General features: G+C 32.2%; 1 protein-coding gene across 5 annotated transcripts in view; it reads right to left on the bottom strand.

The window, feature by feature from the left end:
- LOC127704255 (SCY1-like protein 2) overlaps nt 1–25884 on the bottom strand; it is a 41311-nt gene extending 15427 nt beyond the window's left edge. For 4 of the 5 annotated variants that reach the window (XM_052208218.1, XM_052208220.1, XM_052208217.1 and 1 more), the window contains exons 1-10: nt 25795–25884; nt 19892–20094; nt 17053–17210; nt 15041–15185; nt 14051–14203; nt 13037–13267; nt 10149–10265; nt 8782–8907; nt 1424–1600; nt 540–662 (exon numbers count right to left, since the gene is read on the bottom strand). In XM_052208218.1, coding sequence (XP_052064178.1) covers nt 540–662; nt 1424–1600; nt 8782–8907; nt 10149–10265; nt 13037–13267; nt 14051–14203; nt 15041–15185; nt 17053–17210; nt 19892–20044 — 1383 coding nt within the window. In that variant the 5' untranslated portion in view covers nt 20045–20094; nt 25795–25884. The remainder of the gene's footprint in view (nt 1–539; nt 663–1423; nt 1601–8781; nt 8908–10148; nt 10266–13036; nt 13268–14050; nt 14204–15040; nt 15186–17052; nt 17211–19891; nt 20095–25794) is intronic. The other variant, XM_052208216.1, reaches the window with a different exon arrangement.
- Between the last annotated feature and the right edge of the window lie 607 nt (nt 25885–26491).

The raw sequence follows: 26491 nt of genomic DNA on the forward strand, positions 1-26491 counted from the left end.
TGTGGACTATTCTGATCTAATGCGTGATATATCAAGGGTAAAACATTGTTCCATATCTCTGACGGTTCTTACCTGTAACTGTGGACTATTCTGATCTAATGATTGATATATCAACGCCAACGGTAAAACATTGTTCCCTATCTGTGACAGTCCTTACCTGTAACTGTGGACTATTCTGATCTAATGCTTGATATATCAAGGGTAAAACATTGTTCCGTATCTGTGACTGTCCTTACCTGTAACTGTGGACTATTCTGATCCAATGCTTGATATATCATTGGTAAAATATTGTTCTATATCTGATATATCAAGGGTAAAATATTGTTCCATATCTCTGACGGTCCTTACCTGTAACTGTGGACTATTCTGATCTAATGCTTGATATATCATGGGTAAAACATTGTTCCATATTTGTGATGGTCCTTACCTGTAACTGTGGACTATTCTGATCCAATGCTTGATATATCATTGGTAAAATATTGTTCTATATCTGATATATCAAGGGTAAAATATTGTTCAATATCTCTGACGGTCCTTACCTGTAGCTGTGGACTATTCTGATCCAATGCTTGATATATCATTGGTAAAACATGGTTTTTTATTTCTGATTGAGGAGTTTTCTTTAATAATAGATTCATATTTTGCATAAACAGGAGTAATATCTGCAAATATAGTTCAAATAAAAAATAATTACAAATCTGATTTGATAAAGAAAAAAGCCAAGACAAATTGTCATTTAACATATAATACAAAACACTTAGATATTCATAATGTAAATTCTAGTAAAAAATTATACAACTTTAAAACGTTTGTTTTGTAGTAATTCATCCTGATGCTTATCTTTTAAATGCAGTTCCAGAAATGACACTTTAAAGTTTGTGCTATAATCATGTAAGAACAAAAAATGTTCTATAATTGTTATTAAAAAGTTTTTAAATCTTAATGGCACAGTGAATGCCACTTCTATTTTCAAAGAATAAATATTTATCACTTGCTTTTTCCATCTCTCTTTTAACTGTTCCTTAGATTCAACTTTATAAATTTGTATTGTATGGATTTTCAGAATTTTTTAAAGGTTTACCTTTGTTTCTTAAAATGACAAGAATTATTGACTGAAGGTCACAGTTAATGCAACAGCTGTGAGGTTTGTGTGACATGTGTCTTAGTTTTTGTCTTTAGTTAGTCTTTAGTTTTGGTACTTTTGTGATGTGATTTGTTTTTTATATGGATCAATGTCTCTGAGAAATACAAGATTTTTGATAAAGGGAAAACATATTCAAGAAATAATGCTGGAGCATGTCAACAATGACCTTGAACTTTGCACCCCCCAAAAAGTACAACGTTCAAATGCATTCTCAAAAGTACTATCAGTGGCAGGGCCCTACACACCAAGATTAATTTGGAATGTTAAATATAAACGAACCTGTATTGGTTCCTTGATTTTAAACATAGGTTTAAGTTCTGGAAAGATAAACATCATGTATTCTTTTTCTGACACTTGTTCAGCCATTAGTAATATACTGGGTAAAACAAACGGAATCATATCTGCATTCACACATTCTTTGGTTAAAGCTGGTAATATTCGTTGTAAATTTACTCTCTAAAGAAATTAACAAAAACATCTCATTAGTTCGTTTTAATTTTGAAATTCTTATAATAAATAGTTGGTGGCCAAATTCTGTCAGTATACAGGTACACTTGTCCTTCTGTTAACATCAGAAAACTAGAGGCTCTAAAGAGCCTGTGTCGCTTACCTTGGTCTATGAGCATATTCAACAAAGAACAGCCATCAGTATTATAGACGAGAATAGAATTCATGACAAAATCTCTGTTTTGATGATCTTGTAGTCTGTATAGTTTCTCTCTATCTTCTTTAGTTTTTGCTCAATACAAAATAAGAGGGCAAAAAAAAATCCTCATTTAAGGACAATCACTCCAATAAAGAGTGAGTCTTCTAACTATAAGGCAAAAACGCAAAAAAAAAAGGTAAAAATCGTCATCAAAGTGCAAGGAGTCGACTGATGATTTCGACCATCCAGACTTATTTGTAGAACTTGTCTTGCTGATCATTTTTGCAATTTAAAGATTCTCTCTATCTATTATACCTTTCAAGATAAATAGACAATAAAATGCTCCGCAGGGCGCAGCTTGATACGACCGCAGAGGTCGAACCCGGAACAGTTTGGGCAAGTATGGACACAACATTCAAGCTTGATACAGCTTTGCATTTGGATTGTGATTAAATATTTGACACAGCATAGGTTTCTGACACAGAATGAATGTGGTCTAAGAACTTAAAAATTTTAAATTGGACATTCACCTATTATGGTCCAATATCCAAAATCTAAATACATGGTTAGATTCAGCATATCAAAGAACCCCAAGAATTCAATTTTTGATGAAATCAAACAAAGTTTAATTTTGGACCCTTTTGACCTCAATGTGGACAAAGTTGATAACGGGGCCCAAAAATCAAAAATCTAAATACATGGTTAGATTCAGCATATCAAAGAACCCCATATATTCAATTTTTGTTGAAATCAAACAAAGTTTAATTTTGGACCCCGACTTGGACCAACTTGAAAACTGGGCCCATAATCAAAAATCTAAATACATGTTTAGATTCAGAATATCAAAGAACCCTAAGAATTCAATTTTTGTTAAAATCAAACTAAGTTTAATTTTGGACCCTTTGGACCTTAATCATGTTAATGTAGACCAATTTGAAAACAGAACCAAAAATTAAGAATCTAAATACACAGTTAGATTCAGCATATCAAAGAACCCCAATAATTCAATTTTTGATGAAATCAAACAAAGTTTAATTTTGGACCCTTTGGACCTCAATGTGGACCAATTTAAAAACGGGACCCAAAATCCAAAAACTTAATACACGGTTAGATTCAGCATATTAAAGAACCCCAAGAAGTCAAGAATAAAACCCCATTGAAATTGGTCAAGAAATAAGCAATTTATACGAAGTATCTTCTTTTGCACAATACTGTGCAATTAAATATTTCTTGCTATTGCACAATACTGTACAATTGACAATTCCTTGCTATTGCGCAATATTGTGCTATTGGATATTTCTTGCTATTGCGCAATACTGTGCAATTGAAGATTTCTTGCTATTGCGCAATACTGTGCAATTGAAGATTTCTTGCTATTGTGCAATAATTTCTTGCTATTGCACAATACTTATTATATAATAATTTACACATCCTGTTTGGTGTGTATCTCCTACCATATCATTATTATTTGCTTTTAAATATAAATCAGAAATAACCAACTTAAAATGGAAAATTTTAAAAGAAAAAAAAAAGGAAACCCCCCCCCAATTTTTTGAACCCCCTTATGATTCATCACCCCCAAACTCAATCCCAGCCTTCCCTTTGTGGTATGGTACCTTGCAGAACAATTTCAGAGAGATCCATACACTTGAACACAAGTTATTGTCTGGAAACTAGAAAAATGTGTTTTTTGGCCCCTTTTTGGCCTCAAATTCCTAAACGTTTAGGGCGATTACCCCCAAACTCAAACCCAGCTTTCCCTTTGTGATATGAAACCTTGTAGTACAATTTCAGAAAGATCCATACACTTACACACAAGTTATTGTCCTGAAACTAGAAAAATGCTTGTTTTTTGCCCCTTTTTTGCCCCTAATTCCTAACACATTGAGGCAATTACCCCCATCATCAATCCCAGCCTTCCCTTTGTGGTATGGTACCTTGCAGTACAATTTCAGAGAGATCCATACACTTGAACACAAGTTATTGTCTGGAAACTAGAAAAATGCTTATTTTTGGCCCCTTTTTGGCCCCCAATTCCTAAATGTTTTGGCAATTACCCCCAAACTCAATTCCAGCTTTCCCTTTGTGATATGGAACCTTGTAGTACAATTTCAGAAAGATCCATACACTTACAAACAAGTTATTGTCATGAAACTAGAAAAATGCTTGTTTTTTTGCCCCTTTTTTGGCCCCTAATTCCTAAAATTTTGAGGCAATTACCCCCAAAATCAATCCCAGCATTCCTTTTGTGATATGGAACCTTGTGGTACAATGTCAGAGAGATCCATACACTAACACACAAGTTAAGACTGGAAGTTACAAAAATGCTTATTTTTGGCCTATTTTTGGCCCCTAATTCCTTTACTGTTGGTACCATAACCCCCAAAATCAATCCCAACCTTCCTTTTGTGGTATTGAACCTTGTGGTAAAATTTCATAGAGCTCCATTTACTTAAACTAAAGTAAGAGTGCGAAAACCAATGTGTCTTCGGACGACGCCAACGTCATACCAATATACGACCACAAAATTTTTTTTGCGGTCGTATAAAAATGACAAAAAAATGGTACAATTTGTCATTTAAGGGCAATAATTCCTATAAGTCGTCATCTAACAGTTTTGACATATATGGACAATTGGTAGAGCTCAACATTCTGAACATTTCTGGCAGGCAGAGTCATTGGAAACATTTTTAAAACCAGATACCCAATGATGATTGTGGCCAAGTTTGGTTAAATTTGGTCCAGTAGTTTCAGAGGAGAAGATTTTCGTAAAAGTTAACAGACGACGACAGACGACAGATGACGGACGCCAAGTGATGAGAAAAGCTCACTTGGCCCTATGGGCCAGATGAGCTAAAAATCATTTTGTCTCATAATAATCAGGTTTCTTTTGCGACATTTAGCAATAAGATTTCTAAATGAAACTAACGCTTTATAATTTAATTAAAGAGAGTAAAATTACCTTTCATAATTTATTTTTTCTACTAAAAAAGATGAGCAAGATATATGAAGGGGTTAAACATTAGGTCATACCCTGAGAAACTATATCCTGGTATCAAGATAGTCCACCTGCATTGTCTTCAACATTTTTATCAATATAAATTTAAAGCGTAGTTTTCAATGACATAAAAAGAAAGATAAAATCAAATTTTTACATTTTACTTAAGAAACATGACATTCTTTTAATTGCATGTGGTTTAAAATTATTTAACAAAAGTGAAATCATGTAATTTGCTGACAAAATGGTAAACCACAATGTGTAACTTTGATTACATAATGTATTACTGTTAGAGGTCAATCATACATGTGGTAAGGAAAAATACTATACTGGTTTTTTTTCTACCTAAATTTCCTTTTCAATCATGTCTTTGAATCCCAGCTGTCATTTCTAATTAACTATTATTTCTAATTAACTTTTGGTTGATTAGTACTTATAACAGTTATCTAAAACTAGAGGCTCTAAAGAGCCTGTGTTGCTCACCTAAATCTATGTGCATAATCTGAATCAGATGGACTGTCTCCAAAAATGTAGACAAGGATAGAATTCATGACAAAAATTTCTTTTTTGTTGATCTTGTAATGCTGATCATTTTTTGTGTTTATTTTTCTCTCTATCTTCTTTTTTTCCTCAAAACCCAAAAGAGGGAAAAAAATCCTCATTTAAGGACAATCACTCCTGTAAAGAGTATCAGTCTAATAACTATATTGGCAACATTTGACTTGTTTGTGGATCTTGCCTTGATCATTTTTGTTATTAGAAGTTTCTAATTGTATATTATAATTTTTCTCATATAAGGCAAAACGCAAAAAAATATTAAAATTCAACATTAAAGGGCAATAACTCCAAAAAAGAGTTGTTGGAAAATTTCCTCCATTTGTCTGAAATGTAGATCTTGTCTTGCTCATCATTTTAGTCTAATTAAGTTTCTATCTATCTACTATAATTTTTAAGACATAAGGCAAAAACGCAAAAACATGGTAAAAATCGTCATTAAAGGGCAATAACTCTAATTAGGAGTTGACTGACAAATTTTGACCATCATACTTATTCATAGATCTTGTCTTGCTGATCATTTATGCAACTTAAAGTTTCTCTCTATCTGTTATAGTTTTCAAGATTAAGGGCAAAAATGAAAAAAAATTGGTAAAATTTGTCATTCAAGGGCAATAACTCCTATAAGAAGTCTCCCGATAGTTTTGACGTCAAGGAACAATTGGTAGAGCTCTACATTCAGTCAGATTTTCTCTATTAATAACGGTTTTCAAAAAAATAGATTTAATATGACTGATGATTTCAGCCATGTTAACTTATTTGTAGGTCTTGTCTTGCTTATCATTTTTCCTTGTATCTATTATAGTTTTCAAAATAATAGACAACAAGAATGTGTCCATAGTACACGGATGCCCCACTCGCACTATCATTTTCTATGTTCAGTGGACCGTGAAATTGGGGTAAAAACTCTAATTTGGCATTAAATTAGAAAGATCATATCATAAGGAACATGTGTACTAAGTTTCAAGTTGATTGGACTTCAACTTCATCAAAAACTACCTTGACCAAAAACTTTAACCTGAAGGGGACAGATGGACGAACGGACAAACTAACGGAGGCACAGATCGAAAAAATAATGCCCCTAGGTGGGGCATAAAAATGAAAAAAATTGATAAAATTTGACATTCAAGGGTTTTAACTCCTATGAGAAGTTGTCTGACAGTTTTGATATAAATGGACAGCAGGAAGATCTCAACATTCTCAACATTTTTGCCACAGTCAGATTTTCTCTATTCATAACAGTTTTAAAGATAATAGACAAAACTTTTGCCCCTATGTTCTATTTTTAGCCATGTCAGCCATCTTGGTCGGCAGGCAGGGTCATCGGACACATTTTTTAAACTAGATACCCTAATGATGATTGTGGCCAGGTTTGGTTAAATTTGGTCCAGTAGTTTCAGAGGAGAAGACTTTTGTAAAAGTTAACGGACGACGACGATGACAATGGACGACAAGTGATGAGAAAGGATCACTTGGCCCTTTTGGCCAGGTGAGCAAAAAAATGTGCACTATATTCTATTGAAAGTAGGGATGTCAACAAATACTTGAGTATCCCTCGGTAGTACTAAGTATCCAATACCAAAATGTTCTTTGAATAATCGGTTTCTTGTTAGAATGCTGTTGCCTTTTTTAAAATAAAATTAATTTTTATTGAGAGAGCCTCTCTGTTAATTTAAATAGATATAAATCTTTGATTAATCAAAATTAAAATATGTGTCAGATGTTTGCACTTAATTGTCATTTAAAGTTCCTCCAAAAGAAGTGGGTTATGCGCGAGAGCATCTATTCTGGGCTTAAAACTTTTGCTCATTAGCCATTCCCCCACATCTGTACCATCAGAGCATATATTTTTTGTCTGCAGGACTGTTAGTTACGTAACAAAGTTGAGAAACTGACTATGCCCACAAAAAGTTGACAGGATAATATTTCTAAATAAGAACAAATTCTTTGCACCCTGTGGTGACCCTCAGAGAATAGTTAAACACATCGGTAAGTTCTAATCATCACCCCTTTGTTAATTATAAAATGTGGTTTCTTTTACGATTAACAAATAATATTGCTTGATCTGAATTGACATTGTAATCATTTTTTCAATAGGAGTTTATTAAATTATTGATTAGATTATTGTGTACATAATTAGCACATGTAGTAAATGAACTATTAATTTTGGTATCAAATTCCTGGGACTTCATCTAGTCCTAGATGTCAATGTTGAGGGTTTTATGTCCATTAGACAAAAACTCACAATATGTAAAATGGGTATAATTTTGTGTTTTCATTTTGTTAATATTTTCCCGAGCTATACTCTAGTATCGCTCTGTAATGCCAACATGTACCTGATTAGTAATTCTCTCAGAGTTGACATCCCTAATTAAAAACCATTTTGTTCTACATGTATGTCTGCTATGAAATATATATGTATGCACGTTTGTTATAAAATTAAGAAAGTTTGCTGGTGAATTTAAAAATAATAAAGTTCAAAATAGTTTATATATAGTCATTATATATTGAAAGACATTTGCTAAAAAAATTAGATTAAACCAGAAAAATATAAGTTCCTGCAGTTGTTTGAAAATTCAAAAAATAATTGGCAGGAAATACTTCTCTTCTACCTTTTTCTTTATACATATTGTACATAGATGTTTTCACTATTAAAGTCTTTGAAGAAATAATAAGGCTTTAACCAGATTTTGCAAAAATGTAGTTTAAGATATTTTTAAAGAAGATATGAAAAGAAAAGTGGGGTATGCTGGGAAAATTTTTCTAATGCTGTTGAATTGAAAAAGTCAGAGGAGTCTTAAAATAACAAAAACTAGATGTCTGATATAACCAGCAAACACTCCCAAATATAGAAACACTGGAGTGAAGGTATTTAACGGTTGCTTTCTTTATAAACCAGCCAACAATTCTAATGCATTTCTTATTTAGGGATGCAATTTCAATTTCATAGCATCCATAAATAACTCCCATATACATCACAAAGCACTTCCCTTTTCAATATGTTATGCTTGTAGTCGTCTGTACATATTGATAACTTCAAAATCAATGTCTGATTTCTCAACAATTGACTAAAATGCAAATTCTATTAATGTGACTCAGAGAAAACTCTTATTAGAGGTGTCTGGAGAAATTACATACATATATTTCACTGAAGTATCTGACAGATTTATAGGTAATGCATTTGTAATGAGGAATGGAAAAGTTTCACTCATGACCTAGTTCCCTTTTATAACAAAAATCTCAACTAATAATATCTACAATGTTAATCAAAATTTGGAATGCATTATACATACGACTAATAAGGCCAAATACTTGAGTAAAGTATACTAATCTCCCTTCTCTGGATGAAATATGAATTTTAAATAAAGTCAACTGAAACTTGGGATTTTTTTCCCCTTGATAAATAACCACAATATTTTTTTGAATTTATAGATATACCTTTGGCAGTTTTTCTATAATTTTAGGTAATCCTTTGAAGAAATGTGATTTCTGCAGATTGTCTCTTTGGAACAATGTATCCATAAACTGCAATGTCATGGAACCAACATCTTCAAAGTATGGAATCTGAAAATAATCCAATCTATATTATAAATTCTCTTGAAAATGCTTTAAAGTTATATGCTACCAGAATTTTCACTCTCAATCCAATCATTCATGCAATGTCATTTTTACCCTAAAATTTATATAAATCAAATAAATGAAATACAGAATTCTTTAGAGGCATAAATAATAAGTAATTTATAGTGTGTGTGTGTAATACTGTGTGAGTTCATGGTTTGGGGCAGATTTTACACACAGAAAATCAAGGTTTTTCCAATGATTTTACAATGTTACTTTATCTTAAATGTGATTTATGTTATATAGTTTTTTTGTCAAAATTATATAATCTTAGTTTCCTTTTACAGTGCAAATTGACTAGTTTTAAAATCTGTTGAAGTAAGTACACAGGTGAATGAGATGACAAGATCAATTTCCAGTTTATAAAACAAATTGACTTCATAAACTGTGAACATTTTTTGATATGGTATTATTTAGTATTGTTTTATTTGTATCTGTGTTTTTGTTGTTTGTAATCAATACTGGTATAATTGAATAATGTGCTTTTGCTGGATTGATAAATTTTACTGTTAATTTTTCTAAGCATTTTTTGTTTGTTTCACAGGTTCTCACAAAAAGGGAGAGAGTAAAGTACACACAATAATAATCAACTTTCCAAAATATGTTAACCAATTTTCTTGAAACTTTCAATTACGATTTTTATTAGATCTATCTAAACACTCATCAGGTATTGTAATCAATATCATTCTAGATATAAGTAACTTTACTGCAGATTTGCCTTAGTTTCAAATGAACAAATTAAGCAGATTTGCTTGAGTTCCTTTTTAATTAACTCATAATTTTTTCTTAACTGTGGGTGATTTTAAACTTGACATAAGGTATGGACATTTGAAGACATATGTAAACATCCAGATCATGTAGATGTCTCTTTAAAAAAGTTTTATATTATTTTCAGATCACTGTCTCATTGATATATACATCCTTATATTCCTATTCGGTAGTGGGTATCTAAAAATTGTAAGCTAAAGCTTAAGCAGAAAAAAGTAATATATTTTGTATGTTAATCAATACATGTATGTATAAAAAAGGGACAGCAACACAACAGTATAGTAAAACTGCAAAAATACATGTACTTGAAAAATAAAGCAAAATGGTATTATACTTATAAATAAACTTTATATATATATATATACATGTATTTATTTTTAAATGTGTAACTGTATTGTCATTATAAAATAGTTTATTACCTTGGTCAGTTGGTCAGAATCTGGCCTGACAGATGGCTCTGTATTCAGTAATAATTTAACATATTCATGTAACTCTACAGGGACATTACCCAGCAATGATGACCTAAACTTTCTCAGCTGAAAAATAAACCATAATAACTCTTCAAATCTATTGACAAAAGAACATCTTAAAAAAGCTCAACAATTCTGATAGTCCAAGTTTTTTTTGCAAATTTCACTCATCTATGGCCAATTTGGGTTATAGCTGATACCAGGTTACTTGTAGTATACCACAACTTGTGATGTTACAGAAAATCTTATCTTGTCATTTTAAGATATCTTCGCATAAAGCAAGAATATGTTCCTTAAATGTTGTTGTCTAATTTTTCAAGGTGTAATCATCCTTAAACATGGTTAAAACCAATTCATCAACAACCCAGGAAATATAAGTCAACAGCAGGTACATTACCAACAACATGTTCACCAACCAGTGGTTAACAAGTACCAATTGCTTGCTCATCAGCCAATCACATCTGTAGTGTCAATTACCGCCTTACAACAGACTAGTACTAATAAACTGTTGACAAAGATATGTCTCGTCTGTCGGCATAAAATTCAGAAAAAGACAATCTGATGGACAGCAACATTGCTAATTAATTCAAAGTCACTGGACCATGAACTGGTGGACAGGGCCTTGAAATGGTCAACAAACTGAGATGTACCAACAGTAATGTAACTTTATAGAAAATATCATTGTCTAAACCATTAGTTTAACTTATCAATCTAACTTAAGCAGAAAACTTAACATTTAAAATTGTTAATTAATTGAAAGTCGCTGGACCATGACCTATTGGGGCACGAGTCGAAATAGTCGTCAAACTGATAGTAATGCATCTTTATAGAAAATATCATTGATATCCCAATTAGCTCCTATCAAATTAACTTAAGCAGAAAACTTAACCTTGAAAATTGCTTATTAATTGAAAGTCCCTGCACCATGACCTAGTGGGCAGGGCCTTGAAATAGTTGTCAAACTGATATGAACTGATAGTAATGCAACTTTATAGAAAATATCATTGATCTATCACAAGAAATTCTTTCAAACTAACTTAAGCAGAAAACTTAACATTGAAAATTGCTAATTAATTCAAAGTCACTAGACCATGACCTAGGGGGCATGGCCTCAAAATCGTCTTCAAACTAATATGTACTGATAGTAATGCAACTTCATGTTAAATTTCATTGATCTATCACAAGTAGTTCTTATCAAACTAACTTAAGCAGAAAACTTAAAATTGTTGACGTCAACAACAAAGACGTCGTTGTTGTTGTAGCTGGAAAAGCCATTCCTATGTCTCGCCTACAGCCACTTTTGTCGTAGGCGAGACAAAAACCAAATGCAGTCAGTTAATCAACAAATAAATATGACACACATAACACAGGGTATTATGATATGTCAACCATCTTTTTGTTTAGATGGAATATTTTGTAATGTGTGTTTTCCTTGGCAACTTTGGAAACAGTTTAGTTTTTATAAAAATTTCTACATCTGCCTCTACTCATCATGTTATTGTGATGTCCAAAAATCTATATATTCTCTATTCTTTTATGATTGTGGCCTGTCATGTATTTCATGAATAAAGAGATATTTCGCATATCACACTGAACAGAGTGTGATAAGTTATAAAACAAATGGAGAATGTGTCTATGGGCCACAGATGCCCCCACTTGTAAATATGCATGAGTCAACTTCCACATACAGATGCAGGATTCATGTAGTTAAGACAGTTTTGTAATTATAAGCATAAGTTTCATAACATTTGGTTGAGGCAAACTAAAGTTACAGAACGGAAACAACAGATTTAGCAATTTTTCCATTTATAAAGGGGCATAACTCAAGAAAGGTAAAAGTGACAACACCCAATTTCTAATTTGATCTGTGTTTTGTGGTAATAAGCATTGTGTATAAGTTTCATAACATTTGGTTCAGGCAAACTAAAGTAGGAGAAGGAAATGAAAAATTTCAGCAATTTTTGTTTATAAAGGGGTATAACTCATGAACGGTAAAAGTGACGCCAGCCAATTTCAACTTGATCTGTGTTGTGTGGTAATAAGCATTGTGTATAAGTTTTATAACATTTGGTTGAGGCAAACTAAAGTTAGAGAATGGAAACCATTTTGGGACAGACGGAGAGGACGGATGGACAAGGGTAACACTTAATGCCCCCTCTGCTACGGCGGGGGCATAAAAATGCATCCATTTGGTTAGCGTATACTGCAATGTTATTGTGACATTTCCATTGGCTATTCATTTGGTCAATGATGACTTTCAAAGGTCACAACACACTACTTTACCTTGAGGCAAAGCAGATTAGTGATTTCTTCAATAATATACAAATCACTTGCATGTTTCACCTGCAAATATTCTTTTTGTCATATTCAATTCCATTCTGAAGCGTACAAAAAGCTTTAAAACTTCTGATGTTAATGTTTGACACCAGAAGCGGACTTATGATGTCATACTGTTTAGGTGCAAAAGACAAGAACAAAGTTTTGTGGATTTGGAAATTCCAAGCAATCATTATCTTCTTTCAATAATAAAAATAAACTTGTCTAAAGCTCATTTATTATTATATTGAAATAAAATAACTTTCCTAATTCCACTTGATATAAAGCCTATAATGATTACAATAACTCAAATAAGTTAATCATAACTTAAGACAATATTTATATTTCATACTGTGATAAAAATAAGTGATACCACAAATTCTTTAATTTGGTTTACTTATCCTGAAACGTGAAACGAAATTGTGACGTTCTGTTGGCTATTTGTTAGGTCAATGATGACTATCAAAGTATGGTATATTTGATTAAAATCTTTCCCTTATAAAGTATTACAGATACCTCACCTCTTCAGAATATTTCTTGAACATGGAGAGCTGATTGTTACATTCATACAGTGGTTTACCATAGTTAAAGATGGCATGGATTAGTACTCCTATAGAAAACATATCTGATCCTCTACAACATGTCATAGTTAGGGCAAACTCTGGGGCTAGGTAGTCTAAGCAGGGCTGGATTATTGAGGGTAAATCTGGATCCCATTCTCTGTATGGGAATGTTGGCTCAGCATTGACAAACTGCAAAGACAAACAAAAAAGCATAAAGGAAGATCTTTTTAATTCAAAGGATACTATAAAATATATTTTAATATCAACAAGAAAATGTGTCCATAGGACACCATGCCATGCACACATAAATCTCATTTCCATGTTGAGTAAAATACAAAAGCTGGATCCAAAACACATATTGTACATATTTTTTAAATGCTTTGGTAATATTTAATGGTATATTTCCCTTTCTTTCAAGTGAAGATGCAGTGGTCAACACTGAACAGATCCTATTGTGAAAGTCTACAAGCTTTCTAAATTAAATTTACAACCATATATAATAATGGTCATACATGAAACTCCAAGAAAAATATTATTCATTTAAATTCTTAGAAAACATAACTAATAAATCTGGAAATTTTTATTTGAATACTCTTACGATTTCCATGTATGTGTATCGAAAACCACTAATACTAAATCACTAAAAATAAAAAGAAACACCTCTTTGAGGTGTCAAAATTTTTCACTAAATTCTTTTTATTTTTCAAGCTCATTTTTGAAGTTGACAATAGTGAGAAGAAACATAAAATGTAAAGCCACTTATATTGGAAATAACAAGCACCTGTTATTACTTTTTCCATTAAAAGACCTTATTCCAATCTGATCCATTCCATTCCCACATCTAAAATCAATGATTTTTCACAACTTGATACTTACAGAAGGATCAGACTGTTGATTACTATTAGGAATACAACAATCAAATCCTGCTATTTTCCATGATCCATTCTTGTTTATAATGAGCTTGATACTTACAGAGGGATCAGACTGTTGATTACTATTAGGAATACAACAATCAAATCCTGCTATCTTCCATGATCCATTCTTGTTAATAATGATAGATTCTGGACATATATTACAATGAACCATCTTTACATCATTATGTAAAAAAGCCAATCCTTCAGCAAGCTATAAAATAAGGGAAAAGATAAATTATGAAAGCCTTTTAATGTTGTTCTCTTTGCACTTTCTTTCATAAAAGGTGTTATGAACAATCATTCTTTAAAAAAAAATTCAATAAGACATTATTTTCAGAGCATGATATGTCTTTTAAGATATATATATATATATATATACAGAAATATATGTTCGATGTTCAGTGCATAAAAAATTAACTTCTTGAAATCAGTTTATTTTCTCATTTTTTACCAATAAACTTCAAAGTCTTATGACTTTTTTCAGATTTATAACCAGAATGAGTAAAAACATCCATATTGATAATTATCTGAACCAGAAATAATCTTTACCACAATATAAATGTCTAAAAACAATCATCTGTCAAAAAACATATATGTTCAAGATAATTAATAATAAGAAACCTTATACACAAACAAACAGTCTTTCAGATTATCTTTAAAGTAAAAATAAACTGTTGACACAGTCATATGTCATGCCTGTAATGTAATTTTGATAGTAAAATGTAAATGTTGGAATTGAAGTGGCAACACTTTAACAATGAAAAAATTCGAAACTAATGAACCATGACTGAAGATGCAGGGCAGAATAAGCTCTGTGGAAATGGGAAAGGAAATGCCAATGCCCATACAACTGCATTCCAAGTATCATTAACCTACCACTAGTGATTCCCAATAAACTGACCTAATATAAAATAATACATTGTTGATGCCACCGCTGTTAACAGTATGCTTAAGTCTTGTTTTTTCAACCTTGTTGAGGCAAGACAAAAAACCTTTGAAAGTCAAATCCAAATCTGTTTTACCTCCTTTCAATGAAAAATGAGCTCACCTGTAGCAAGCCATGCTTGATCTCAACTTCATACAATTTATAGTCTTTGAAGTCTGCAGGTAATGGAGTTGGCATATTATCATGCTTATTCAATACATTGGCTAAACAGGAAAACACTGGTTCTGTAGCAAAGGCTAAAGTTTCCCTGAAAGGAGAAAGTAGTAGTTAAAAAGATAATAATCTGCTTCGATGAGCGCAGCTGGATACGCCCGCAGAGGTCCAACCCTGAACAGTTGGGGCAAAAATGGACACAATATTCAATATACAGGTCTGAATTTGGATTGTAATTAAATATTTGACATATTATAGGTTTCTGAATAAATGTAGTCAAAGAACTTGAAATTGGTTATATGAATTGAATTTATATTCAATTCAAGATTTCTTGCTGTTGTGCAATACACTGTGCTGTTGCGCAATACTTAGTAAATCTGTTGTCAGACTATAAACAAATAAAGTTCAATTTCTTATCAATGTCATATTTGAAATTTATGAAAATCAATAGGGAGATTACATCAATAGCTATAAATAATTCACCAAAGTTTCAGGCGAACTGCTTAAAGCATTTTTGAGTTATTGTCCAAAAACAGGAAAATGCCCCCTTTTTTAATGAATAAAACCCCATAACTCAGAAATGTAATAAGTAAAATTATTAAATTCTAAAGGGAGCTTACATCAACAGATATAAACAATTCACCAAAGTTTCATGAGAACTGCTGAAAGCATTTTTTAGTTATTGTCCGAAAACTGGAAAATCCCCCTTTTTTATAAATAAAACCCTGTAACTCATAAACGTAAAATCTAAAATTTATAAAAATCGAAAGGGAGCTCATGTCAATAGATATAAACAATTCACCAAAATTTCTTGCAAGTTGGTGAAAGCATTCTTGAGTTATTGTCGGATAACTGGAAAATTCCCCCTTTTTTAATGAATAAAACCCCAAAACTCAGCAACGGTAAATCTGAAATGTATAAAAAACGAAAGGGAGCTCAAGTCAATAGATATAAACAATTCACCAAAGTTTCATGCATATTATTTAAAGCGTTTTTTGAGTTAATGTCCTACATGTTGACGAATAAAAAGGAATGTTGGTTAAGCTTTGATTAAACAACATACATAAATTTGCCTTTTCAGAATCTGATGCATTCTGGGTAATAGTTTCTAAAGTGTACACCAAAATGTAGAGATTGGCACATCTTATACAATGAGTTTACAAACAAATAAAATTACCAATAATCCTTTTGATTTTTGAAATAGACATCTACTACAATTTAGAAACTTCAACAAAAGTCATAAATGTTAACACAGAGATGTATCTGATCTGCTTTGATTGATTCTTTGTTATTTGCTTCATTTCCAGTGGCAAAATTTATACCCTTTGTTATCACTGCATATACAAAATAGAGGATGTCCCTTTTATAAGTACTTATAAAGCTTACCAGATCAGAGATCTCAAATAATTTTTTAGAAAGAAGTACATATACATACGTTTACCATTAGAAATATATATTTATCTACATCATGATCAAGAAGTTATCTATTAAAAGGAAAAACATCCATGAACAATATACTTGTCGTTCTGCTGAGATGCAGAGAAAAATGTAGTTGGTAGGTCAGTAAGTTTTAATTTCAATAAAATATAAAGTATACATCATAAAATATGTGTGAAATTTTCTTAAGAGGTATCTTTTGCTATTTATATAAAATTGTGAATAATTCCTGTGCCTAAATGTCATCTTTATGATAGATATAAATAAAGGATAAGAAATTCAGAAATCATGAAACTGTGCAAACAGTTTTGGTCGTGATATCTTGAAATTCAAGTGCTGCAAATAATACCTTTTACAGTAACAAACACAGAGGGATTTTAACTACAAAGGAATATTCCAATATGGCTAAGGACTTCATAGTAAGTGGTAGAAATTAGGAAAAATTGGTGAACAATACTACAAGTTACATTACAACGCTTGTAAAATAAAGTTCATTTACAAATAAATTGAGAACATCATTTTACCTTGATTCTTCTAATGGATGTAAAACTGACAATATTTTTGGATGTCTCAATCTTGTCAGTTGTGATATGCCTTTCTTAAGTGTCTCTACAATCAGTTCTTTGTCTCTTCGGGAATATTTCTCAAGTAATTTTTTTTCGAATACAAAAACTGCAGCCTCCTGTTAACAAAAAGAGTTAAAAAGTTCCAGGAGAGTATTAGGTCATAATAGTACAATCTTCTATATGTTTTGTAAGAGATGCCATTAACTTGCTTGTTTTGGTAACAAAAATTGACTTTTACTGATTCAGATGATCTATCAATAACTCACTAGTTCAAAAGTACCTCATGTCATGTTCTCGTAGTTTTGCATGATTTTTTATGCCTTATAATTTCATAAGTTTTTAACTCATATCTCACCTACTGATAGGAATTAAAGCTATTCCACAATTGAATATAATGGGGAAGAGGAGGGGTGATTATGTAAAATAGATAGCCTTAACAATTATAGGATTTTTATACATGGCAGGATGAAATGAAAAGTGCTTTCTAACTCCCCATTCATTTATTTCTGTAACAGGCCTTACTTGAATTCAACAAGAAATTACAATGTTTCACAAATATTAATGAATTGTCTAGTTTACTGTACTCGAGTGAGAAATAATATCACTTGATTTAAATGTACATGCATTGGCCATCATATACATGGCAGCTGTATTATAGATATGAATTATATGGTCTAATTATATATCTAAAAAAGGGCAAGTGTTCATTTGTGTAAGTAAGGTAAGGTTTGAAATTCTTTGTCAAATATTTACCATGTTTTTAAAATTATTTGATGAGTAATGTGCAGTACGTATATTTGCAATTTTCTCAAATTTTGATTACATAAATGATACACTGTCATGTTCAAAGTTGATATTGCTAAAGGCATAAAACGAGAATGTTTAAAAAAAACATATTTTTTTTTAATAAATTATTTTTGAGTAACATGGGCTTTATTAGTTTTCATGATGATAATAAATGACTAGTGTAAAATGAAATTTCACATTTATGAATATATACTGTAAATTCAGAAATTAATGTACAATTAACAAATATTATTGCAAATTCTTGACCACCGGCAAAAATGCATAGTCTAAACACTAATTAATGCGATTGCAAAAATTATCAGAAGGAAAATCACTACTGAAATAATGAATGCCAGTTCTAATTATTACGAACCTGATATTGTCATATTTTTTGCAATAATTTCTGAATTTACAGTAAACAAATGCTTAATACAATGACAAAATTTTTAACAAATTTACTTTAAAGAAGTACATCCCACATTTACTTCCCGTCAAGCATTTTCACGTGTTTGGTAGTTTACTTTAAAGGAGTACATCCCACATTTACTTCCCGTCAAGCATTCTCACCTGTTTGGTAGTTTACTTTAAAGAAGTACATCCCTCATTTACTTCCCGTCAAGCATTCTCACCTGTTTGGTAATTTACTTTAAAGAAGTACATCCAACATTTACTTCCCGTCAAGCATTCTCACCTGTTTGGTAATTTACTTTAAAGAAGTAAATCTAACATTTACTTCCCGTTAAGCATTCTCATCTGTTTGGTAGTTTACTTTAAAGAAGTACATCCCACATTTACTTCCCGTCAAGCATTCTCACCTGTTTGGTAGTTTACTTTAAAGAAGTACATCCCACATTTACTTCCCCTCAAGTATTCTCACCTGTTTGGTAATTTACTTTAAATAAGTACATCCCACATTTACTTCCCCTCAAGCATTCTCACCTGTTTGGTAATTTACTTTAAAGAAGTACATCCCACATTTACTTCCCATCAAGCATTCTCACCTGTTTGGTAATTTACTTTAAAGAAGTACATCCCACATTTACTTCCCCTCTAGCATTCTCACCTGTTTGGTAGTTTACTTTAAAGAAGTACATCCCACATTTACTTCCCCTCTAGCATTCTCACCTGTTTGGTAATTTACTTTAAAGAAGTACATCCCACATTTACTTCCCCTCTATCATTCTCACCTGTTTAGTAGTTTACTTTAAAGAAGTACATCCCACATTTACATGATTTACTTCCCCTCAAGCATTCTCACCTGTTTGGTAGTTTACTTTAAAGAAGTACATCCCACATTTACTTCCAGTCAAGCATTCTCACTTGTTTGGTAATTTACTTTAAATAAGTACATCCCACATTTACTTCCCCTCAAGCATTCTCACCTGTTCGGTAATTTACTTTAAATAAGTACATCCCACATTTACTTCCCGTCAAGCATTCTCACCTGTTTGGTAATTTACTTTAAAGAAGTACATCCCACATTTACTTCCCCTCTAGCATTCTCACCTGTTTGGTAGTTTACTTTAAAGAAGTACATCCCACATTTACTTCCCCTCTAGCATTCTCACCTGTTTGGTAATTTACTTTAAAGAAGTACATCCCACATTTACTTCCCCTCAAGCATTCTCACCTGTTTGGTAGTTTACTTTAAAGAAGTACATTCCACATTTACTTCCCGTCTAGCATTCTCACCTGTTTGGTAGTTTACTTTAAAGAAGTACATCCCACATTTACTTCCCGTCAAGCATTCTCACTTGTTTGGTAATTTACTTTAAAAAAGTACATCCCACATTTACTTCCCCTCTAGCATTCTCACCTGTTTGGTAATTTACTTCAAAGAAGTACATCCCACATTTACTTCCCCTCTAGAATTCTCACCTGTTTAGTAGTTTACTTTAAAGAAGTACATCCCACATTTACATGATTTACTTCCCGTCAAGCATTCTCACCTGTTTGGTAGTTTACTTTAAAGAAGTACATCCCACATTTACTTCCCGTCAAGCATTCTCACCTGTTTGGTAGTTTTCTTGATAGCATTATAAATTTTCCAGACAAGACCAGGACCACCACTAGCTATATGATTTAAAACATCAAAATCTTTAGACAAAGGGTTTCCCGGTAAAGCACTGCTTACTGCACTTCTTAGTTTGTTAAACATATCCATTGTTAATTTCTTCTGTATGTTCACATGCAGATCATATACTTCACTAAGTCCTAAAAATAAAAATTATACACATATAAATGTATTCAAACTAACATATTCATGAATGTTCATGTAAAGCACAATTTTGAAGCATGGACATTTTTTTCCATTCAGGTAACATCAATTCCAGTGTTTGTTCTTTGATTTGACCAGAATCAAAGTTTTTAAGCTCTTTTTCTCTGTCTAAAAGCTATTTCTTATAATTGTAAAATGTGAAGGCATTCAAAATCTTATTTTATTCTCTCTAAAAGCCATTTTTTATTGTACCAATATATTTTTATATCAGGAGACTTGTTGAACCAGAACTTTAAAGCGAACTCATCAGGAATCATAGGTACATTGTAACTTGCTTCTGCTAACTAACATCAGAATAACAATTTGTTAAAGACATGGTGTAGAATTCTTTCTTACAAAGTCATGGCTTATTTCTGTATAACAAACTTGTCTCATTGGCAATCATACATTTTGTACATTTTCCTTTTTTTTTTATATTATCAGATAAACTGCTTTGCCTAGCGCAGTTGGATATGACCGCAGGATCCAACCCTGAACAGTTGGAGCAAAAATGGACACAATATTCAAGCTTGATACAGGTCTGAATTTGGATTGTAATTAAATATTTGACACATTATAGGTTTCTGACACAGAATAAATGTAGTCAAAGAACTTGAAATTGGTTATATGATTTGAATTTATATTCAGTTGAAGATTTCTTGCTTTTGTGCAATACACTGTGCTGTTGCGCAATACTTAGTAAATCTGTTTTCAGACTGTATACAAAGAATTAGCAAAATAAATTGTGAAAAAAAATTGACAGTTTCTTAAATCTTGAGGAAAAAAATTGATCCCCCTAAAAAAACTTTTGTTTGCCTCCCCCCTTTTGGGCCCCTAATTCCTAAACAGTTGGGACCATCACCCCCAAAAACAATCCCAACCTATCTTTTGTGGTATTAAACCTTTTGGATAAATTTCATAGAGATCCATACACATAAACTAAAGTTATTGTCCGGAAACCAAATGTCTTCAAACGACGATGATGTGATAGCATTATACGCCAAAATTTTTTTGCATTCATATAAAAAACTGAATAAAATATGACAGGATTGCCATCTATTAATAGGGTTGGTGAGGTAAATGTGAAATTGTTATTGATTTTAACCTTATGCTATACATGCTCGGTTGGTTTGCTATAAATAAATATGAATCCATAAAAAAGAGCAGAAAGAGACCAAAGGGACATTCAAACCTAATAAGTCTAGAGAAACTGACAAAACCATGACAAAAACAAAAGGCACCAAATAGACAAACATGTTTATAAAACACTACATGGAGAAACTAAAGACTAAGCAACACAAATTGACAAACCCCACCAAAAACTAGGTGTGATCTCAGGTGGTCCAGAACTTGACCAGTAGGGTGAGCCTATCCTGCTCTTCTAGTGGCATCTGTTGTCTTGCTCGTGGTAAGTACAATTATGTCCATTACATTATTTTACATATTACATATTTTACATTAACTCTCAAAGCTGAACTTTAATTTTCAATTTAATAGACTGTCCATCCTTTTGAATTTGACTTTAAAAGTTGTTGTCCTATATATATTATTAATGGGACTGCAAGTGTCCTCAAAATAAAAATGTGGCTACACTTAGTATCTTTGACAAGTAAAAATTCGTTCGACCTTCCTGAAATTAGCAAGATGTAAAACAGCAACAAATAACAGCACTGTTTCTTTAATATATTGGTTATAACAGTAATTTTTAATGACATTTGGTTTCTGTACACCATCCTATATCCCATTTCTTTCTTTCATTTACGGAAGTATTTTTTGAAAATACAGTATTAATATAGATACATGTATTGTAGAAGCATTTGTACATTCTTTAGTTTCGTATTATTTGATTGCTATTTTTTATAAAACCCTGCACCTCCTTTTCACGTTTGTTTTGGCTGGTTACGGACAACAGCCAATCGGATTGTCCTATTTGAATCTTGCTTTGTCTGGGATATATTTATCTACCAATCAGCTTTGATTTTTCAAATTTCCCAGTTTAACCTAATCCAATAAATTCAATCAAATTTATCTTGCACAGTATGCATCCCAGCATCTCGCAACATTTAAAAATTTTGCAAGCAGCAAGCAAGTTGTATGTCAAATCGATCAAGCATAATCCTATTTCTTTTCCCACCCACCGCTCCCTTATTTTCTAGTTTTGTGCGTTTTGACTCTATGTGCATTATTGTAGTTTTAGAATTTTATCCGCAGTGATTTTATATTACTGTGGAGAACCACAGTTTGACTTACACTTTCAGTTATTCATGTTTTAAAATTTTGTTTATCATGCATATACATTTGTTCATGTATTGTATATTTCTTGCCTTATTTGAAATTTTAACTATGCTTAATAAACTGTGGTTAGCTTTTCCCAAACCTGTCTTTGTTTACATTTATATATTATTTCACCATTACTTTATGTTCTGCTTGGCCACTGTATCCATGCCGGTTACCGGTGTGGTGTATCCAACCTTGATGTATAAGTTTAAGATACATCAAGTGATGGCAGGGAGGCAAAGAAGAAGTAATGCTGTGTCCTGGCAATGATATATGCTCCTTTACATTGCATCTTATGATATCTACATATGTCATCGGGTGCTGCGTGGCCTAGGGTGGATGCCTGTATAAGGGGGGTCTCTTAATGTATCCTAAGATTAATAGTTACATGTAATACATGCTATTGTCTTATGATACGACACGGCTCAAAATAGTGGAATCAGCAGTTGTGTGCCTATCATAAACATGCAGTCAATGATCTAAATTTCATGATGTCAAGAGAAGTCTAATGAACACAACTATCATGGAAACATTATTTGTCTGTTTGTCTTTTTATTTTTGGCCATGACGTTGTTTTGATCTATGAGTTTGACTGTCCCTCTGGTATCTTTCGTCCCTCTTTTTTAATGTTACTTCTTTAAGGTACATGTACCAATCATTTTTCCTGACTTTTTCTTCATGCCCCTGTTGCTAATTTCTATGATCTAGATATCAAATACAAATCTGGAATGGTGCAATTTTCAATCAACAGCATTGCCCTTTATTAGTTATATATAGAGCTGAATTCTTTGATTCATCGTTTTTATGTCATGCCGGCTAACAAATTGGAAAGTACCTACGCCTTATTTTAAGTATTTGTATTGTCATCTGATAAGTCATGCTGATTATAAGGTGCACAGTTTTCTCTGCTTTCAAAATCTTTCTGTTTGAACCCATCTGTTTTTCTTACTACAACCTATTTAGGAATTTTATAATTTCCTGGTTTTTAAATTTGGGGGTCAAAAATGTAATTGCAGTTCATGCCGTTTCTATCCAGTGCTGCCTCATAGCTGAAATTTCTTTCTTTTTTATTTCTTGCCTTTTGCTCTGCTTTTTTTTATAGATTATTATATATCAGTCAGGGGTACTACTTGAACAAGTAATCTTTATTTACTTAAAGAAGTAAATAAAATATACTTATATAAGTTAATTATAATGTTTGAATAATCTCCGCTTAATTTTCTCAAAAATTTACTTGTATAAGTAATTTTTTTTTACAATCCCACAAAAATTCTCAAGTTTTGAGATGTAAAATCATGCCTTTAACAAATTTTCTCAGGTTAGCTCATAATTTTTGATAGGAGTTCAATGTTTCATCTCATTAATTCAACAAAGAAACTGATTGCGCAAAGATCTTAAGTATTTGCCAAGGCCTTCAAAAATTGCCCCTTGGGGGCTTGTAAATGAGCAGTGTTCTGAAGATGACAGACAAATGAGATTTTCATTGTCCATGAAATTACACTTAAATGATTAGTAAAAACATCTGCAAAGGACAGACAATCAAAAATTCTATTAGAGCAAAGAAGTCCTAAGAATTCAAGAAAAGAAGAAAGGATGATTTTTTTTACTTGTATAAGTAAGACCTTTGTTTGGAAATTCTGAACAGAGATGCAGATAAATTTTTTTCCGTCAGACATTGGGTCCTGCATGCAAGACAGTTTTGCCAGTCCTATCAACTGTTTGCTAGACCTACTTTTTTTGGAAAATAATGTTTATTTCCCAGTTGGATTAAGATACGTTGGCCCCTGGTGACATATGCCTTAAAACCTTGACTAGAACGACCAGGATAAATAAGGATACATGTATGACCATGGGGTGGTTTAATGACTGACACCACATTCAATTTAAATTATCCTGCAACATCAAATAAATAAATGAGAATGTTGTACTACACTTGCCAATAAGACAACTATCCATTAACTTTATGGATAGTTGTCTTATTAATTGGCATAAGGACAATTAGATCAAAAACGAAGACAGTGGCAAGCTACATATAAGTCAAAACGAATATGTATGTTCACACATTAACTAAAATGAAAAAAATACTCTTAGAAAGCTAAAATAATACTTGTTTTTGTTCAATTCAATTTACATAAATCTGGTCCTTAATAGAACTTTTGGTTTTTAATGCTTTTCAACTACATGTACATAATTGATTTGGCCATCTATTGTTCCAACTGCTTTAATTCATGCACCACTGATTTGTCATACTAACAATGTTCTTGTCAAGGCGTGTATTCGTGCCCTGGATGCATGGTTTTCTGTCTGGACACACCATTGCATGAACCGCGCATCCTGATAACACTTGTATTGTAATCATCAGAATTATTTCTCAGCTATCAAAAAGAAGCTGAAAACATGCTTCTATGCAATATTTTTACCGGAAATTTACTTTCGTTTTCATCATTGCTAGCTGTAATCATGGTAATGATAAATCCAGAGAAATAGGAAAATAATTATGATCACATGACTTACGCTAATTAGATAAACGCAGAGAAGATCGAAATCTGTTTACATCAGCTGCACATTGACCTATTACCGGCAATAAATGTGTCATTAGAACTTTTGGTTTCAATACTTTTAAACTATATAATTGATTTAGAAGCCAAGGTCACCAGGACCAACAGCAATTTCAATTTTGACAGCCCCAAACAGTAAAAATATTTGCCGGTCATTGGGTCTGACACAAAGATGTCATTTGCCGGACCCTCTAAAATTCTGCCCCTTATGTCTGACAGGTCCAACGATTAGCTGCATCTCTGCTGAACATTGCTGTTTGAGTCTGTTGTAAATACTTATTAGAATTGTGTATTAAGGAATAATTGGTTGTCATATTTACTAGTGTCCCTTTTAAGAATGGTACATGTACAATGTAGCTCATTCTTTTCAGAATGGAGGGTGGTTTATTTTGCCTGTAGTTTCTGATGACATTCACGACAATATGGTTCAAAATACTGCTAACAGATATTGATTGATCCAGTCTACAACCTGACACAATAAGATCATGTTGTATTTATAAATTCTCCCTTCCCAGCAACAAAATCATTAAGACAAATGGTGAAATGGCAATCTTCACAAGATGTTGTTACTATACCATATATATATATATAATGTGGTATCGTAGTGCATCTTTGGTGTGCTTGATTTCGTCACTATTATAATAAGGAGTAATGGACTTCTTTTGCAGTGAACTCCCAATCTCAATTGGAATAATTTATCCTTTTTTTTTTACTTTTAGAAATTATAGACAGCCGGCAAGAAACAACTTAAATCATTAGAAATTTCTCCATTGAGGGTTAAGCATTTCATCTGAAATCAATAAATTAGGTATGTGTAATTACTTTATATGGTGGGTGTATTTGTACATCGAAGATATATGCTATACGCACTGAAAATATTATTCGATTTTTCTTGACGATGTGGGGTGCGCCATCTTGATATGTAAGAAATAAACATTTACGGGAACGACGCCGTCTTTCCGGAAATATAGTTATTTTGTAGTGCACTTTAGGGAAGCGCACTTAGAGACGTCTGTTAATACCCAGTCAGTCTTTTATGTATACATTTGGGTGTCCCAATGATCTGTAGGTATATAATGTATACAACTGTTCGTGTCATTTAAATTCCAAACTTCAAAATAGAGTATAACAAATGCAATAACTGAAAGTTGGTATAAGTATAGTGGATGAAATTTCTACAATGATATTATGACGATATTGTAGAACATAATTAGTCTTGACGTGTTCTCGCAATGCTGTCCAGTTGAAAGTATTTTTCATTCTGATACCGGCTACCGATTTTGTGGTATCGATTGCAGACTTATCATAATCTGGTAGCTCTTCCTCTGGCCATCTCAATATTTGAAGTCTGCTCTGCAGAATGAGGATCTTAAACTGAGCATAAATTCTCCAGTTTAGGATTGGACAAACAAGTGCAATTTGCCTTTTGATGTTCTGGCTTGATGTTTTAAAATTTCTTTTTAGATCACCTAGTGATTTGTTACCATTGGCTACGATGTTCTATGTATGTTTTGATCGT

Source organism: Mytilus californianus, unplaced genomic scaffold (assembly GCF_021869535.1).
Source record: "Mytilus californianus isolate M0D057914Y unplaced genomic scaffold, xbMytCali1.0.p SCAF_6, whole genome shotgun sequence".
NCBI lineage: Eukaryota > Metazoa > Mollusca > Bivalvia > Mytilida > Mytilidae > Mytilus > Mytilus californianus.